The sequence below is a fragment of the Muntiacus reevesi genome, chromosome 22 (genome assembly GCF_963930625.1).
Source record: "Muntiacus reevesi chromosome 22, mMunRee1.1, whole genome shotgun sequence".
In the NCBI taxonomy this organism is placed as follows: Eukaryota; Metazoa; Chordata; class Mammalia; order Artiodactyla; family Cervidae; genus Muntiacus; species Muntiacus reevesi.
Genome location: NC_089270.1, coordinates 20,439,476 through 20,455,947, shown reverse-complemented (window position 1 = coordinate 20,455,947; position 16,472 = coordinate 20,439,476). Strand labels below are relative to the sequence as shown.

Below are 16,472 nucleotides of genomic sequence, written 5' to 3'. Positions count from 1 at the left end.
AATCCAAGCGACCAAGAAGTGAGAGAGTGGAAGTCACTCAGTCGTGTCCAACTCTTTGAGACCCCATGGACTGTAGCCTGCCAGGCTCCTCTGTCCATGGAATTCTCCAGACCAGAATTCTGGAGTGGGTGGCCATTCCCTTCTCCAGGGGATCTTCCCAGCCCAGGGACTGAACCCAGGTCTCCCATGTTGCAGGTGGATTCTTTACCCTCTGAGCCACCAGGGAAGCTCAACTAAGAAGTTGTGGGTGAATTTGTTATATTGCTATAGCAACTGGAACTAAGCCATGCAAAACCATCACAGCTAAATTGAAAATAAAAGGCATATTTGAGGCCAATATTTAGCTTTCAAGGCAGTAATAATCAGTGTTTTTATAATTATTTTAGAATCTTGTGTGAATGAAATGATGATGCAAATACTCCTAGGATAATACTTGGCAATAAAAAATAAGAGTTTATTATTATACCAAAAGATATATATGTATATATTTATTTCCAAATGGTTATTATCAGTGACCTACAAGTAATGATATTCTGGCCCAATGTTCCAAAACTTTACATGTATCACCTCTAAATTATAGATGAATAAATATGTGGTTTGTTACTCAAGGTCACACATATCTGGGGAGAGCAGGAATTCAGACTCATAGTATTTTACTCCAAATCTTTCCCTTTTCATCACAACATTCTCCTCACCCCAAACATTTTAATATTTAGAGAAAATAAGAAATTATCATTGTGAAAAGCCCACCCCACAGAGAAGAGGCTCAAGAATGAAAAATCAACTTTGTATCCAGAAAAGACAGATTAGGAATGATTTAATGATTAGGAATATGAAGGATCTGTATAGGGGAATAATTTTCTGTATTTTCTAAGAATACCTATATTAGATAATTTATAAAAAGCTAGAATTTAGAAACTTAGGTGAGCAGTGAGCTCTTAAAAAGCACTTCATTTTGGTGAGGATTAACTCTTCATATGCATTAAAGCTTAACTATCTTTACTTCATGGTTAAAAAAAAAGATTGACATTGTATTTAATTGATACAGTTGTGCATACAGATACCAATGATACACAAAGTTCAAGACTAAATGGTTATTAAGGCCCCTTTAATTCTAACAGAGATAGTAACAGTACTTTCCATCTATGCAGCATTGATTATTTCATTGAAATTAGTAAAGGACGCTCTATCAACTTACTCCCCCAAACAGGCCCCTAAAGTAGGTATTATTTTACTGTGCCTTTTTCTCCAGGTGAGAAAGCTAGTACTAAAACAAGTGAAGTCATTTTCCCAAGGTCATCCAGCTACAAAATAGAATTGGATTGTACTACGGTCACATCTCTCATTTCTTCATCTTTATAACGTACTCTAAAGGAAACCCAACAAAATCACACGTGGAGATTACATAACGACATGGCCAGTCATAGCCAAAGTAAACTTGTAGTACTCTAAGTTGGTTTTTATTTGTATATATGTAAGTTGTTTTTGAATTACAACTACTGATCACCTTTGAGAATATACCATTGCTAGTATAACTGTACAGTTCTAATATTAACCTAATACATAAATTTCCTACACTTATAGGTGGGTAATTGAAAAATATATACATGAAAAAACATACAGTGCTTACAAACCAAATGCAAATAAAACTCTTTAAAAAATCTTAGAAATTCATTAAGCGGGTTACATCGATCCTATTAAAAATGCTTCATCTATGTACAATACAACTTTAAAAATACTACTCCAGGAAACAAAAATCTTTGGTTCAGCAAAAAGATTCTAAATGTGGAAATATAATTTGCTAAGGATGCATCTTCTTAGGTGGGGCCTCACTCATCTGTTTTAACACTTCAGAAAGCAGATAACTGATTCTCCGAATGCTGAAAATATGGGTGGAGTGTGGGTAGAGGTTGCTTTTCCTATAGAGCATCAGCATACGGAAATATAACCAGGAGCTTGAATAATACAGAAGCTTCATTAATGGAACTTTTTAATGCAGAAGAAATGTTATTTTCACTCTGCTAGATCAAAAAGGTGGAAAGTCGTCTTCCTATCCATTTGGAAAGGAGGGTGGGAGAATAATCATGATTGATACATAAAAACATTCTACTAGCAAAGTTCTTAGGCACTTGCATCCAATGCTATTGAAACAAATCTACCCATCATTTGGAAGAGGAGACAGGAGGGGACTTGATGTAGGGTGTCCTTGTTACTGGGCATTACTTCTTGAGCGGCTGGCCTGCCTTAAATATCTAAAATTATAAATAGTCCCATGACTCATATATCTTTTTAAAAAATTATTAATGCAACAGTGATTTTGGTTTGCATCAATATTTGCCAATGGGATTTTCATTAAAAATTAACTGTGTTTATTCTATACTCTTGGTTTATTAATAGCAGCAGTCACAGAACTGGCCAAAATATCTCAGAGTCTCAAAGAGTCAACATTTTGATCTCGTGGAAGTTTTTCTCCTCCACAGGTAAGGGGAAGGAAAAGCCTTCACAATATAGTTTCTGCATGTTTTCTAAGTTGATTGTGAAAATATTTAATGTGTAAGATAAAACTTTTCCAAAGGCCCATCGACTAACCACACGTTACAACCACCTTTCACAAGACTTTTGCAAAGTCTCTGAGGTACCACAGCTGGTCACAGGAAAATAAAAAATATTTCTTGCTTTGTTTATTTTTTCTAAATTCTCCAATACAATATAATTACCTGGAAGGAAGAATTAACTCATTTATGTTAGGAAGTGGTACCAAGGACTAATATTCAAATTTGCCTTTCCCCAGACTAATTTCAGAAGCATATTAATTTATTTCTAGGTTGAATGCAGGTGAAAATCAAGAATTTCTATTGACTACCAAGTTTCCTGCAAACCACAATTTCAAGATTCCATGATGTTTACATGAGATTGTTGGGAAAGGGAAATTTTCCAAAATTAACCCTTGTTCTTCCTTCTATTTGAATGACTTAGTTGCTCAAGGACAAGACATTTTTTAAACCTTACTAGGATTTAAACGAGACAAGAATGATAAGGATGGAGCAATAGATTGCAGAGAAGATGATGTCCCTTTAACAAAAATGGTTCTGACTTCGAAGAGGGGACTAAGACAGCCTTCAACATTTGAGAAAAGCAAAAAATGGAACACATGAATAATTCACAGCATCTAAATGAGACCTTATAATTCAGAACTACCTCTGCACCCACTCTCTCCCACCCCCAGATCATGGGTAGGGATTTCTTTTCTCTCATGGTCTTCCAAGAGACAGTGTCAAACTCCAAAGAGAAATGATCAGTGTTGGATTGCTAGGACTTCTAGTCCTCTTGATTCTGTAGGCAGTGATCGTCTTTTCTTCTCTCAGAAGTCTTTATCCCAGCCTGACAGCTCATCTGGAGGCACCCCCCTTTCAGGAGGATACTTGTCAAAGTAGCTGTGATCTGTGGGTCCACTGAGCTAGTAGAGAAAAGATGAAACCAAAGGTGAGGATAATGTTGACAAAGCATGCTAGAACATACGGGAATGCTCTCTGTAACTGAACACTGATTTTATACTGCAGCCAGTTGTTAGGTACGCATAAGGAAAAGATGATCAGTTATCAGTTTTGAATCACATTCTCAACCTCATGAGATCTCCCCTTTAGAACAAATGGATCGGATCCCAGAATTACCTTTGATAGGAGCTACCTGGCCTGAGAAGTTATTTCTGAAAGAAAAGTGAAAAAATGATGTCTTTATTTTTCAAACTGGAAAATATTTTAAAAGGAAATATTTTTTTAAAGGGTTGGAATCCTTCTTCCACTTTGTATGTTTCTCATCAATTGAAATTTTACATGGTTAATTGACCCATATAAGGTTTCCAGAAGTTCAAACAATGGGAAAATTCAAAATATTTGTTTTGAATGACTTTGTTGAAAGAATGAAATGACTCTGGTATTCAGTTACTCCGTAAATCAAGTGGTTTCCAATTTTTAGTCTTCAAACAATTGTCATTAGCATCTAATTGAATTATCAGCTGGTAGATAATTGAAAATACTATTTATAATCCATCATAATGAGTTTTGGGAGAGACAAAGAGACTACTCAGGTGTTCAAAGTGACATTTTTATTACAAAACCCTCCACTATCATATACTTATTTATGTGAATACAACTCTTAGCACGTTCATCTATTGGACTGGCCAAAACGTTCTTTTGGGTTTTTCTAGAAGATGGTATGGAAAAACCTGAATGAACTTTTTGACCAACCCAATATGTAAAAATAATTTTTAAGAGAAATAGAATTGATGTGGAATCTGGTTCCACTTTTTAATAAATAATATTTATCCTCAAGTGCACTAAATAATTTCTTTTCAAAGCATTTTGTTTAATAATTACTTTAAAATTTATAATGTATTTATGTTATTTGATACTGAATCTTATAAAAATGTGATTAATTATAACTGAATCCAGAAGAAATATCTGTGTTGTCAGCAAAATCTTTACTCTCACAAAAATTTTAAATTTAAAAAATTAAAATTTAAAGTCTTTAAAGGATGAGCAATAGAAGGCTTTTCAGCACAAAAATCTTTTACATTAAGATGAAATTTTATAGGGAAAAGCTAATGGAAATATGGAGATAAGCATTCAGAGAGAAAAAGGAATGATATAATATTTCTGTCTGTATTTTAAAAGTATTTTAAAAATAGTTATTTCTGTCCAAAATGCAACACTTTGGGGACTGAGCACTGGAAATGTAGCTAGTCGGAATTAAGATGTGATGAGAAGTGGAAAATCCACTTGAGATTTTTAGAAAATTTAGAAACATCTCATTAACATTTTGTGTTGGTTACAATTTGAAATATAACATGTAAGGGCTTCCCTGGTGGCTCAGCTGGTAAAAAATCCATCTGCAATGCGGGAGACCTGGGTTCAGTCCCTGGGCTGGGAAGATGCCCTGAATACAGGAATGGCTACCCATTCCAGTATTCTAGACTGGAGAATTCCATGGCTGTATAGTCCACGGGGTCGCGGAGAGTCAGACACGACTGAGAGATTTTCACTTTTATTTTCACATGTTGAAATAATAATCCTTAATGTAGTACAATAATTAAAATTAATTTCACCTATTTCTTTTAACCCTTTTAAATATGGCTACTGGAAGATTTTAAATTGCATATAGGTTCATATTATATTTCTAGAACCATCTTTCAGCCTGACCAACACTGATGACCTTGGGACTTAGAAATGAAAGTGTTAGTCACTCAATTGTGTCTGACTCTTTTTGACTCCATGGACTCTACAGCCCACCAACTTCCTCTGTTCATGGAATTCTCCAGGCAAGAATATTGGAGGAGCCATTCCCTTCTCCAGGAGATCTTCCTGACTCAGGGATCCAAACTGGTCTCCTTCATTACTTAGATTCACATATAATGCATTCCTAAGAGTTGAGCTAAGGTCCATTGAACAGGTAATGGAATCATATTTGCATAGAATCACAATTGCAATGACATTTTTACTTAAATTTAAAAACAAAATTTTTAAGATCTATTATACACACACACTTGAGTGTGTACACATGATCACACACTTAACATCTGTTTACAAAAACAAATACCTAGAAAAAAATCAAAGAGTAGTATATCAGCTACCATACCTCTCTTTGTAAAGGTGATGGAAGATTCCGTGCTTTCAGTCCCTCCCAATTAAAACCATTTAACCACCTGAGAAATGAGAAAAGCACAGAGGAATATTATTGATCTGATACACTATTAGCATGCCATGTTATCTGTCAACCCATTCTGTTGCCTGCTTCCTGCCTGCAACGGCGTAGCTGCAAGTGATCAGACAGAAATACTCACTGTGCCCACACACACACACACACACACACACACACACACGTGTGTGTCTCACATTAAATCCATGCCCACTACCTTCCGGGGAGGGGGGCTTTAATGTCTCCAGCAGTCAGTCTAGATCTCCGTGTTTTTCCACTCATTGCCACACCCTCTTAGACTCATAATTCATTTCTTTGTCCTCTCTCCTCAAACTTCCAGAACCTCCTCTCCATTCTCATTCCCAGATGATAGCCTGGCTTCCTTTATCATGAAGAAAATTGGAGCAGAGAAGGGAACTCCTATAATTTTTCACCAGCATCATGCTGCATTGCAAGTTCAGGAGCTAAATCATGTCTGACTCTTTGTGACCCCAAGGACTGTAGCCTTCCAGGCTTCCTCTGTCCACGCATGAGATGTTTCAGGCAAGAATACTGGAGTGGGTTGCCATTTCCTTCTCCAGTACCTGCCTATGTACCCACATCCGTATATTTCCCTTCTCTCCTGTGCCACGAATGCACTGCCTTTGCTTCCAGTTGAGGTCAGCTCCTCTACTGTGTACTTGATCCTGTAGATCTTCTCTATTCAAACATGCTCCTTAAAATCTCACCTCTCCTGAATCTTCTCTACTGGTGCATTCAGATCAGTGTGGAAACAATGAAATTCTTGCAACTACAAAGCACTCTCCCTTCACCTGAACTTTTCCCCAACTCTCACTCCAGTTCTCTCTTCTCATTGGAAGAAAACTTGAAAGAGTAACCTAATCACTCTTTCGATTGCAGACCAAAAAATTGCTGCCTGCTATTCCAGTAAACACTGAATGTTGCCTGCACTGAAGCCATCAGCTGTTGTAGCCACCTGACAAGGAATTTTGGGCAGAGAAAAACATAATACCGGCACTAGATAGTTAAGATATATACCTGAAGAATAATTTCAAGGTGCCCAGACTCTTGCATCTTCTCACATACAGAAAAGCAGTAAAATCATTGACTTGTGATGTCTTTTATTTGTGATTAGCAGTAAATGCTTTTTCTCTCTTTTTTAAATTGAAGTGTATTTGCTGTATAGTATTATATGTTACAGATGTACAATATAGTGATTTACAACTTTGAAAGGTTATACTCCCTTTATAGTTATTACAAAATTGGCTATATTTCCTGTGTTGTACAATATATTCTTGAGGCTTGTTCTTTACCAAATACCTAATAGTTTCTAGGTAAACTCTTACTCCTCTATCCCTATATTGCCCCACCTTGTTTCAGCAGTTATCTTCTGATGTCCTACTACATGTTTTTTTCTTAAGCAAAAACTCCTATATATCCCGCTCCTCCCTCACCTCTCTGGAGTACTTTCTCAGAGATAGCTGAGAGGCTACCACCCAAGCTCTCGTCCTCAGAAAGGTCTTTGAACAAAGCCTAACTTGCAACTTTTAGGTTGTGTGTTTTGCTTCAGTCAACACTACCCGTTTTCTCCTGGGCACACTTCAGTCAGATTTCACCCTCTCCACTCCATGAAATTGCCTAAATTCTCAGTTTTAACCTCACTGCTAGCAGCATTTGCCACAGCTCATCACTCACACTTACCCATCACTCACAATTATGCAAACACTCCGTTTGCTTGGCTCCAGAGACATGCTCTTGTTCTGGCTTTCTTCCTACCTTCCTAAGCACTTTTTCTCATTTTCCACTGCTATTTCCATATGAAGTTGGTGTGCTCTGGAGCTCAGTCATTGGACCTGTTCATTTTTCAACTACCCTCACTTCACAGGTAATCTCATTCAGTCTTAGGGCTTTAAATAGCATGGATAAGCCAATTACTCTCACATTTCTATTTCCATTCAAGATCTGTCCACCCCATTGCTTTATAGGCTGATATCCATAACCGCCATTCACTATCACCCCAAAGAATGTCTAATGGGTATCTAGCAACAATCAGATCCACATTGAAGCTCCAAATTTTCCTCAATAATTTTGTCTCAACTCTTCCAGTTGTTCAAACCAAAGACTTTGGAGTTATCCTTTGTCTCACATCCTGTCTCAGTTCATGAGCAAATTTAGTCAGCATTACCTTCAAAATACATTGGTATTCAGAATGCTACAAATACTCAATACCTCCATTCTACCAGCATGTACCAAGCCATTAGTATTTCTTGCCTGTATTATTATAATAACCTCCTAACAGGTCCTCTGGGCTTCCCAGGTCACTCAGTGGTAAAAGAAACCCCCTGCCAATGCAGGAGACTCAAGAGATATGGGTTCAATCCCTAGATGAGGAGATCCCCTGGACTAGGGAATGGCAATCCCCTCCAGTATTCTTGCCTGGAGAATCCCACGGACAGAGGAGCCTGGAGGGCTACAGTCCACGGGGTCACCAAGAGTCGGACAGAACTGAGCACACGCACGCATGCACACAGGTTCTTCTAATTTTGTCCATGGGAAACAACCCAGCCGCAAAGGCAATCATTGAAAATGTAAGTCAAGTCACATCACGCCTCTGTTCACAGCTGTCCAGTGCTATCAATTTCACTCAGTGTAAAAGGCAAAGTCTTCACCATGTCTCTATTATAACCCATAGACTTACAAAATCATCCTTTCAACCACCACCCTTCCCCCACCTTACCACTGTCCTACTTATCTCTTTCTTTCTGTTTTGCTCCTTTGTCTCCTCAACATTCTTCCAACAAGCTAGGGATGCTCCCAATTCAAGGCCTTTGCAATGTAAGCCCCTGTAAGTGAATGAGTCTTTCCCCAGACTTCCACATGATTTGCTCCCACAACAGTATCAGATATTTCTGATACTGAAAGGTCATTTCTTAGAGAGGCCTTCTTGGCCAACCAGTTTAACATGGCAAACCTTCCCTATTCCCCGCACCGCCCCACCCCCGCCACATACATCCCATCCTGTCTCTATTTTCTCTCCTTAGTACTTAACGCTCTCAATATCTCTACTACACACTTTATGTAGTTATAATATCTTCTTTATTTTCTTTCTCCCCAACTAGAATGCAAGCTCTATGATGGCAGGGATGCAAGCTCGTTTCCAAAGAAGCGTCACTAACACTTGGAACAGTGTGTGCTAAGTTGCTTCAGTTGTGTCTGACTTTTTTTGTGACCCTGTGGCTGACAGCCTGCCTGGCTCCTCTGTCCATTCTCCAGGCAAGAAGACTGGAGTGGATTGCCATTTCCTTCTCCAGGGGATCTTTCCAACCAATGGATCAAACCTGCATCTCTTATGTCTCCTGCATTGGCAGGTGGGTTCTTTACCACTAGGGTCACCTGGGAAGCCCACTTGGAACAAAACAGGGGCTTAAATAAACGTCTGTTGAATAACTTAATGAGTCTACAACAAGAGGACACGTTTACATAGGATCTCTAATTATCATGTCTTACAACATCACATTGCCATATTGTGATGCTCTTGATGAAATGTATCTAAAAAGCTCCAAGAGAAAAAGTACCTTACAATTATCTGCAATGGGATGAAGCTGAAGGCCAGATGAAGTTCTTTCATTTATTGCTTCCTGATTATTAATCTAAAAGGACTGATACAGTCTTTAGGATACATATCAGGCTTGGTGAGCTGGAGATTCAACACCAGAAATGAGGAGACCTTGCTTGCCTCAGGCAGAAAAAATGTACTCTGTCTCTTAGAAACTTATGAAGCACATGGATTAATATTGTTCTATACAATACTGATCTTTTCTGTTGGGACACTGAAGTCAGCCAAGAAAAATGTACACACTGCTATATACTTAAGAGTAAAATGGATAACCAACAAGGACCTACTGTATAGCATGGGGAACTCTGCTCAATGTTATGTGGCAGCCTGGATGGGAGGGGGTTTGGGGGAGAATGGGCACATGGATATGTACGACTGAGTCCCTTCCTTGTTCACTGAAACTATCACATCATTGTTGATCGGCTATACCCTCAATACAAAATAAAAACTTCAAAGAAAAAGAAAAGAAAAAGCATCAGTCCAGGGCTTAAAAAAAAAGGTACAGAAAGTCAATTTGGTCCCAGGTACCAAAAACAACAAAGACCCTGCTTTTAAGATGTTTTTACTTTGGTAGGAGGTCACAAGAAAACAAATAAGTAAGCAATACAAATACTTACATTAGTTTCACATACTAATAAGTAATAGAGAATAAAGAGAAGACATAAGAAAATAAAATGGTAGAGGCTGACTGGCATGGGGATGGGTTGGGAGGTACTGCTTTTTAGCCAGAGTGACATCTGAAGAACTGAAATCTGAATTAAAGCCATAATGAAGAGAATGGAGAAGCCATGGATAGATGTGTGTCAATGGCTTTCTAAATGGAAGAAAGTGATGAAATGAGCAGAAGTGTGGTGAATCGAGGGAAAACTAGAAAAACATATCATGTCTGAGAACCAATCAGAGGCCAGATCCTATAGGGTCTTGTGGAACATAGAAAGGAATCAAGATTTTATGCTTCGGGGCAAACCACTAGAAAGTTAGAAGGAAGTGATGCAATATAAGTATATCAACACAATTATGGCCGTTATGTGAAGAATATCCACAGTGGGGGTGCAATGGGGGTGGTGGGAGGTGTGAGAAGGCAGGCTGGGAGATTTTATGAGACCTTCACATTCCTCTGTCTGTCAACTGGACCTGCAGTTACATTTTTCTACCTTTTTCCATCTCTTCCCACTCATGGAATTGGTTTGGGGTCACTCCTTGACTGGATCTCCCATCCTAAGTCTAAGCTTAGCAAGAGAAAAAGTACTAAAACCAGAGGGCAGGCTCTAGTACATTCCATTTCAGATGCCATGCCATTCTTCACCCAAAGTGCCGTTTTTGTCTAAGCTGCCGAGTCTTTAAGCAAAGAGTTAGAGTCAGACCGCCTTGCTAGCTGTATGACTTCCCCTGTCCTTGCTGCAAAACCGCAGAAGTCTTCTGCTTGATCCACCCATCAGATTCTTTGGACAGACTGAGGCTCCATTTTTAGGGATTTCTGGGCACACAGTTCTGTGGATTCTTTTCTTTTACCACCAAAGTCTGCCACAATTCCTTTTCACATATTTTACAATGCTCTCTACCCAGAAGCTACTCCATAAATATTAATAAAAATCATTACTGTTACTCCACTGAATCAAAGAGCCTATGCATTTCTTGTTGAGAACTTGTTACAATTTGACTTATGACAATATTTACTTAACATGAGTGGTTATTCACTTAACACTTGGCCTTTTTGACACTAACCACATTTTAAGGAATTGAAGTGCCAGCATGCACTCGTGTGTGAAAAAAATTCACTAAAGAAATATTAGCAGCAACTGCACATAAATTGCTTCTTCATTTTTAGGAGACTTGTAGCTATTCTTGAGAGTAAAATTCTAGAGACTCCAAATATTAAAGGTAACATTATGAGACTGGAAACGAATTACTCCTGGACCTAGCAGGAAAGATTTAATTGTACCCTACAAATATATTATCCTTCTTTTCAGACAGCCATGACTGGTACCTAGTTAATAAGTTAACTCACAAACAGGAGAGAGAGGAACTCTATTTTTAGGAAAGATGATTTAATACAGACTGGACAATCATTTGACAATAAAGCATGTTTAACTGTCTTGTTTTTAAATACAAAATTGAAGTAAATGGCTTTCTAAGGAAAAAAAAAAGATTTTACTTTAGAGAGGAGTTGGAAAATCTGATAGCAAATTTTAGAAAAATTTTTTTTGTTGTTTATTTATTTAGGCAGCGATGTATGGCATGTGGGAATCTTAGTTACCTGATCAGGGATTGAACCTGTGCTCCCTGCATTGGAAGCATGGGGTCTTAACCACTGGACCTTCAGGGAAGCCCAGAAAGAATGTTTTCTCAAAAAAAAAAAAAAAAAAAAAAAAAATCCAAGAATATCCTGGGTAGAGAAGCTATATATGCCTTGGAGACTTATAGAAGGTTCTAGAACACTCCTATTTGAAAGCAGAGAGAGATCTATTTTTCAGCCCCCCATGCCCCAGCTTTGTATCTTAAGACGCACTATGAAAATAAGATGAAATAACGGTTTTACGCTCCCTGGGCTCACCAGAAGGCACTGTGTAAATTTGGTACATCTTGTTATTGAACTCTGCCCTACACACGGATGCTTCAGCTACTTGGCAAAGAACACCCTGTCTGTTAAAAAGCATGGGCAAATTAATCCCTATGGGGAAGGAAATTCAAAATTCTTCATTACCACACTAAAGTGAGAAAATCCTTTAGCATCAATTTGCATGTGCATAAAATTCCAATTTGACAGTTACATTTAAATGAGCCTCAGGTAAATAAGAAGCAAGAGACAAAACTGGAACCTGTTAACAATTATATCACTTCTATTTTCCAACTACCTCAGAGCAACCATGAAGACGCTTCTTTAATGAGACAAAAGAGGACAATACATTGGAAGAGGGACTTTAATTGACGGGACTTTTGTTTGTTCAATAAGAATTGTATATTTATGTGTCTTTTATCATGAGAGAAGAAACTGTGATAACAGCATGTAGGAAGAGAGATAAATTGGAATCTAAGATTGGAATCTAAGATAAATAATAAACTTTACACTGAAGACAATCCAAAGGCTCTAAGAATAAAGAACAGCAAACTACACTAAGCATTTTGATGTCTCGGAAATCCACAGATGCGTCTGTCTGTCTCCATGTCTTCCCTGCTCCCCACTCCCTTCCTGATATATCCTGACTCCTTACGGAAGAGCCCAAGATGAATTTACAATGTTGAATACATGGCTTTGTTTCAAGAAAGCTCATGAATAGATAGAGCAGGGTTGGCAGCCCAGGGATTTTTTTTTTTTTTTGAGCTGCACCACTACTGTTCAGAAAAATGGACAGTGTTTCTATTCAGCAGTATTTCTCCCTTTATTTTCACCCTGTGGTGATTTGCCTCTAATTCTTCAGTAAAAACACCTGGAGAGAAATAAAATATTGAGAGGTTTTTCCTCTCTGAAAGTGAACAGAGCAGTGTGCTCAAAGGTTTTCAAAAATGAAATTCTCAAATTTAATTTTTTTGTACTATCAAGAGGTGACAGTCTCTATTTGTAAATCAAGCATGAAAGCAAACATCTTGAGGATGGCAGGATTTAGCCAGGCATAGATTAAAAACAAACAAACAAACAACTCTAAGGCCTGAACTTCCACATATGCAAACAAATCAGAGATTTTATGTTATGGAGGTTATTGATGGTTTTAAAGGCCAGTTTTAGAAATTCACAGACCTGAAAAGGTGCATATTAGATTACTACATAAGGATAAAACATGGTTTGAAGCTTTGTGGAAATCAATGTACCTTACCCAAAAAAGTAAAGTACAATATAAGACTTTAAAATGTGGAGAGCTTGTCAAAGGAAAATTATGTTTAAAATTAATATATAATATCAATTAAACTGAACTACAAGGCTATTTAATAGTTGGTTTAGTTGACCCATTCTCTTGAATATGGATAGCAATGATAATATCCTACTTTAATAGCAAATCAAATGCCAAAATTAGAACTTGATTCCTTTACAGAATCCAAGATAATATTAGAAAATAATAAAGATAGCAGCAGATACAAAGTTAAGTTGCTATAACCTGAATATGTAATTTTGTGATTTGTTTTGTAACTTCATTCATACTTGATAGGAATTTCCAGCACTGGAGAAATCACATTGAGATTGATCATTGTAACTGCAGCTAGTACAGCACAGAGGAGAAATAAAGCACCAAAAAAGGTAACCTGAGTGTCTGGGGAGGGCTCTTTGCGGCATACCAAGAAACACTTCAAGATGACCATATTTTTAAAAAAATTTCTATATTTTCTGGGCAGAGAAATATGTACCTGTGTTTCTTAATGTCATTGATTCCATTCTTCAAATTTCCCAGTCTTTCTGTTGGATTTTGCCTACAATAAAAATTTCAAGTCAGCTTATAATAATTATGCTTGAGTGAATTTTACACTAAAATTTAACACTTTTTCTTTATCCATTCATTCATTTTGTCAGTAATATGTATAAACCAGGCACATTTGCGTATAGGGAGATGGAAAACATACACCCTCTCTGGGGGAGCCACAGTCCAATTACAGTCAGAAATATGAATATATGTATCTATATATCCCAGTATATAGCTATAGGTTATATATGAGCTTTCTTTGTGGCTCAGCTGGTAAAGAATCTGCCTGCAAGGCAGGAGATCTGGGTTCAGCCCCTGGGTTGGAAAGATCCCCTGGAGAAGGGAAAGGCTACCCACTCCAGTATTCTGGCCTAGAGAATTCCATGGACTGTAAAGTCCATGGGGTTGCAAAGAGTCAGACATGACTGAGCGACTTTCACCTTCACTATATAGCTATAGATACTTAGATATAGACATTGATATATAGATAGGTATATATTCCAGTGCTTTAAATGAGCTATGAATAAATGCTTAGAACGGGAGGATGCTATTATATCTTGCCAATTTTGCTAAGAAGACCAAGGAAAGCTTTAGAGAATCATTTATAATGGAGTTAAAATTTTAGAAACATGAAGAAATTTCTGTGGGCAACCGGCAGCAAGGTTTCATGTCCTAAATTTACTAAATTTTAATGCACTTTTGAAAGTTCGTACGTGCAAAAAATGTTCAAAATGTTTTTAAAAAAAGCAACAAAATTAAGTTTAAACAAAATTCTAGAAGTCTTCCATTCTCCAACAAATTACTTTTAATGTTAAATAGGGACCTGCAGTAATTTGCAATAAGGTCAGAGGAGTATTTTTTTTTAAAAATACTGAAGGCTGAAAGAGGGCATACAGCAACACTTTATCCTCACCACTGATTTTCTCTCAAAATAATGGAGGCTATAAAGTTTTGTGGTTTTGGTTTTCTCTACAGCAGACAAAGATGATTCTCAAAGATAACCTGAACAATCTGGATAACTTTTAAACTATAAGAAGGTACTGTGGTTCTATCATATGAAGGAAATTCAAACTCCTAGTACAGACCATAAAATAGAAAATATGTAGGTACATGCTAAGTCACTCAGTCATATCTGACTCTTTGCAGTCCTATGGACCGCCAGGTTCCTCTGTCCATGGGATTCTCCAGGAATACTGGAGTGGGTTGCCATGCGCTCCTCCAGGGGATCTTCTCAACCCAGGGATGAAACCCTGGGTTTCATCTTATGCCTCGGGGTGTCTCTTATGTCTCCTGCATTGGCAGGCGAATTCTTTACCACTATCCACCTGGGGAGCCCAAAGTAGAAATGATTTTCTTTAAATATAATCTAGCTACATAGAAAAGTACTATAATTAAATACAAATCTAACTTTAAAATGGCAGCAGAAATAAGAAGCCTTCACACTTTCCCTAAGAACAAAGGATTTTTAATAGTCATTCTCACCTGCAAAGCCTTCGAATCAGATCCTCAGGTCGTCTTGTTATCTTTCTGGGAAAATCCATTTTTTCAATGCCTTTGAGAATCAGATTGTAGGTCATCATTTGGTCAATCCCAGAAAAAGGAGGGCTAGAGAAAAGCCAAAATAGGACATTAAGACCCACATCTGAGACACATTTAGAACTAATATTCCACCCTCCCTCTTTTCCTCCTTCCATCTCTCTCATAGGTTGTTTTATAGCAAATCTGCACATAAGCTAGAAAATAATCTCATTACTTGAATACCACCTAAAATACACACATACACACATAGACATAGAGGTAATCTATCGAGTGGTGATAATCACCAAAAAGAAAAATAAAGGGGAGGACAGAGAGTGAGAGAGAGGTGTGATGTTTTTAGACACAATGGATAGGAAAAGGCCTTCCCTGGTGGTTCAGTGGTAAAGAACCCACCTGCCAAGGCAGAATACATGGATTTAATCCCTGGGTCGGGAAGATCCTCTGGAGAAGAAAATGGCAACCCACTAAGCCTCTCTCATATGCTGACAATTGAGCAGAAATAAGAATGAGTCACACTGTTCTCTTGTAGACAAAGAATTCCAAGACAGCAAGGAGTCAGGAGTGGACACAGGTTATTCTTGAAACAGGGAGGGCAGTGTTGCTAGTGGAGTCAGTAAGCAGGACAGGAGGATAAGAGATGAGGGTCACATGACTGTATAGACCTAGTGGGCTATGGGAAGGACCTGGGAATATGTTCTAATTTACAAAACCCAAAGTTAAGGTTTTAAAAATGTGTTGATGGACTTCCCTAGTAGTCCAGTGGTTAAGATTCCATGCTTCCACTGGAGGGGTCGTGGAGTCAATTGCTGGTCAGGAAACTAAGATCGCATATGCCAGGTGGTATGAACAAAAGGTAGAAAAAAACAAAAAACAAAACAAAAATAATGTTTTGAAAATAAACTGTGATGATTCTAGTGGTGGGGGAAGGCAGGGCCGGTAGCTCAGACTAGAACAATAGCAGTGAAGGTGGAGATGTGATTGGATTCCAGATTATTTAGAAGGCGAGGTCAACAGGATTTGCTAATCGGGTGAATGTGGTATGAAGGAGAAAGCAAGGATTCAAGAATGATGCTAAAGTGCTTTGAGGGTTTCCCTGGTAGCTCAGCTGGTAAAGAATCCACCTGCAATGCAGGAGACACTGGTTCGATTCCTGGGTCGGGAAGACCCCCTGGAGAAGGAATAGGCTACCCATTCCAATATTCTTGGGCTTCCTTGGTGGCTCAGACTGTAAA

At 38.0% G+C, this 16,472-nt stretch overlaps 1 protein-coding gene across 2 annotated transcripts in view; it reads right to left on the bottom strand.

Moving 5' to 3' along the window:
- Window positions 1-2,914: 2,914 nt before the first annotated feature.
- PRKG2 (protein kinase cGMP-dependent 2) overlaps window positions 2,915-16,472 on the bottom strand; it is a 99,703-nt gene continuing 86,145 nt past the window's right edge. For both annotated transcript variants that reach the window (XM_065914292.1, XM_065914293.1), the window contains exons 15-18: window positions 15,184-15,306; window positions 13,649-13,711; window positions 5,635-5,701; window positions 2,915-3,457 (exon numbers count right to left, since the gene is read on the bottom strand). In XM_065914292.1, the coding sequence (XP_065770364.1) occupies window positions 3,362-3,457; window positions 5,635-5,701; window positions 13,649-13,711; window positions 15,184-15,306 (349 nt within the window). In that variant the 3' untranslated portion in view covers window positions 2,915-3,361. The remainder of the gene's footprint in view (window positions 3,458-5,634; window positions 5,702-13,648; window positions 13,712-15,183; window positions 15,307-16,472) is intronic.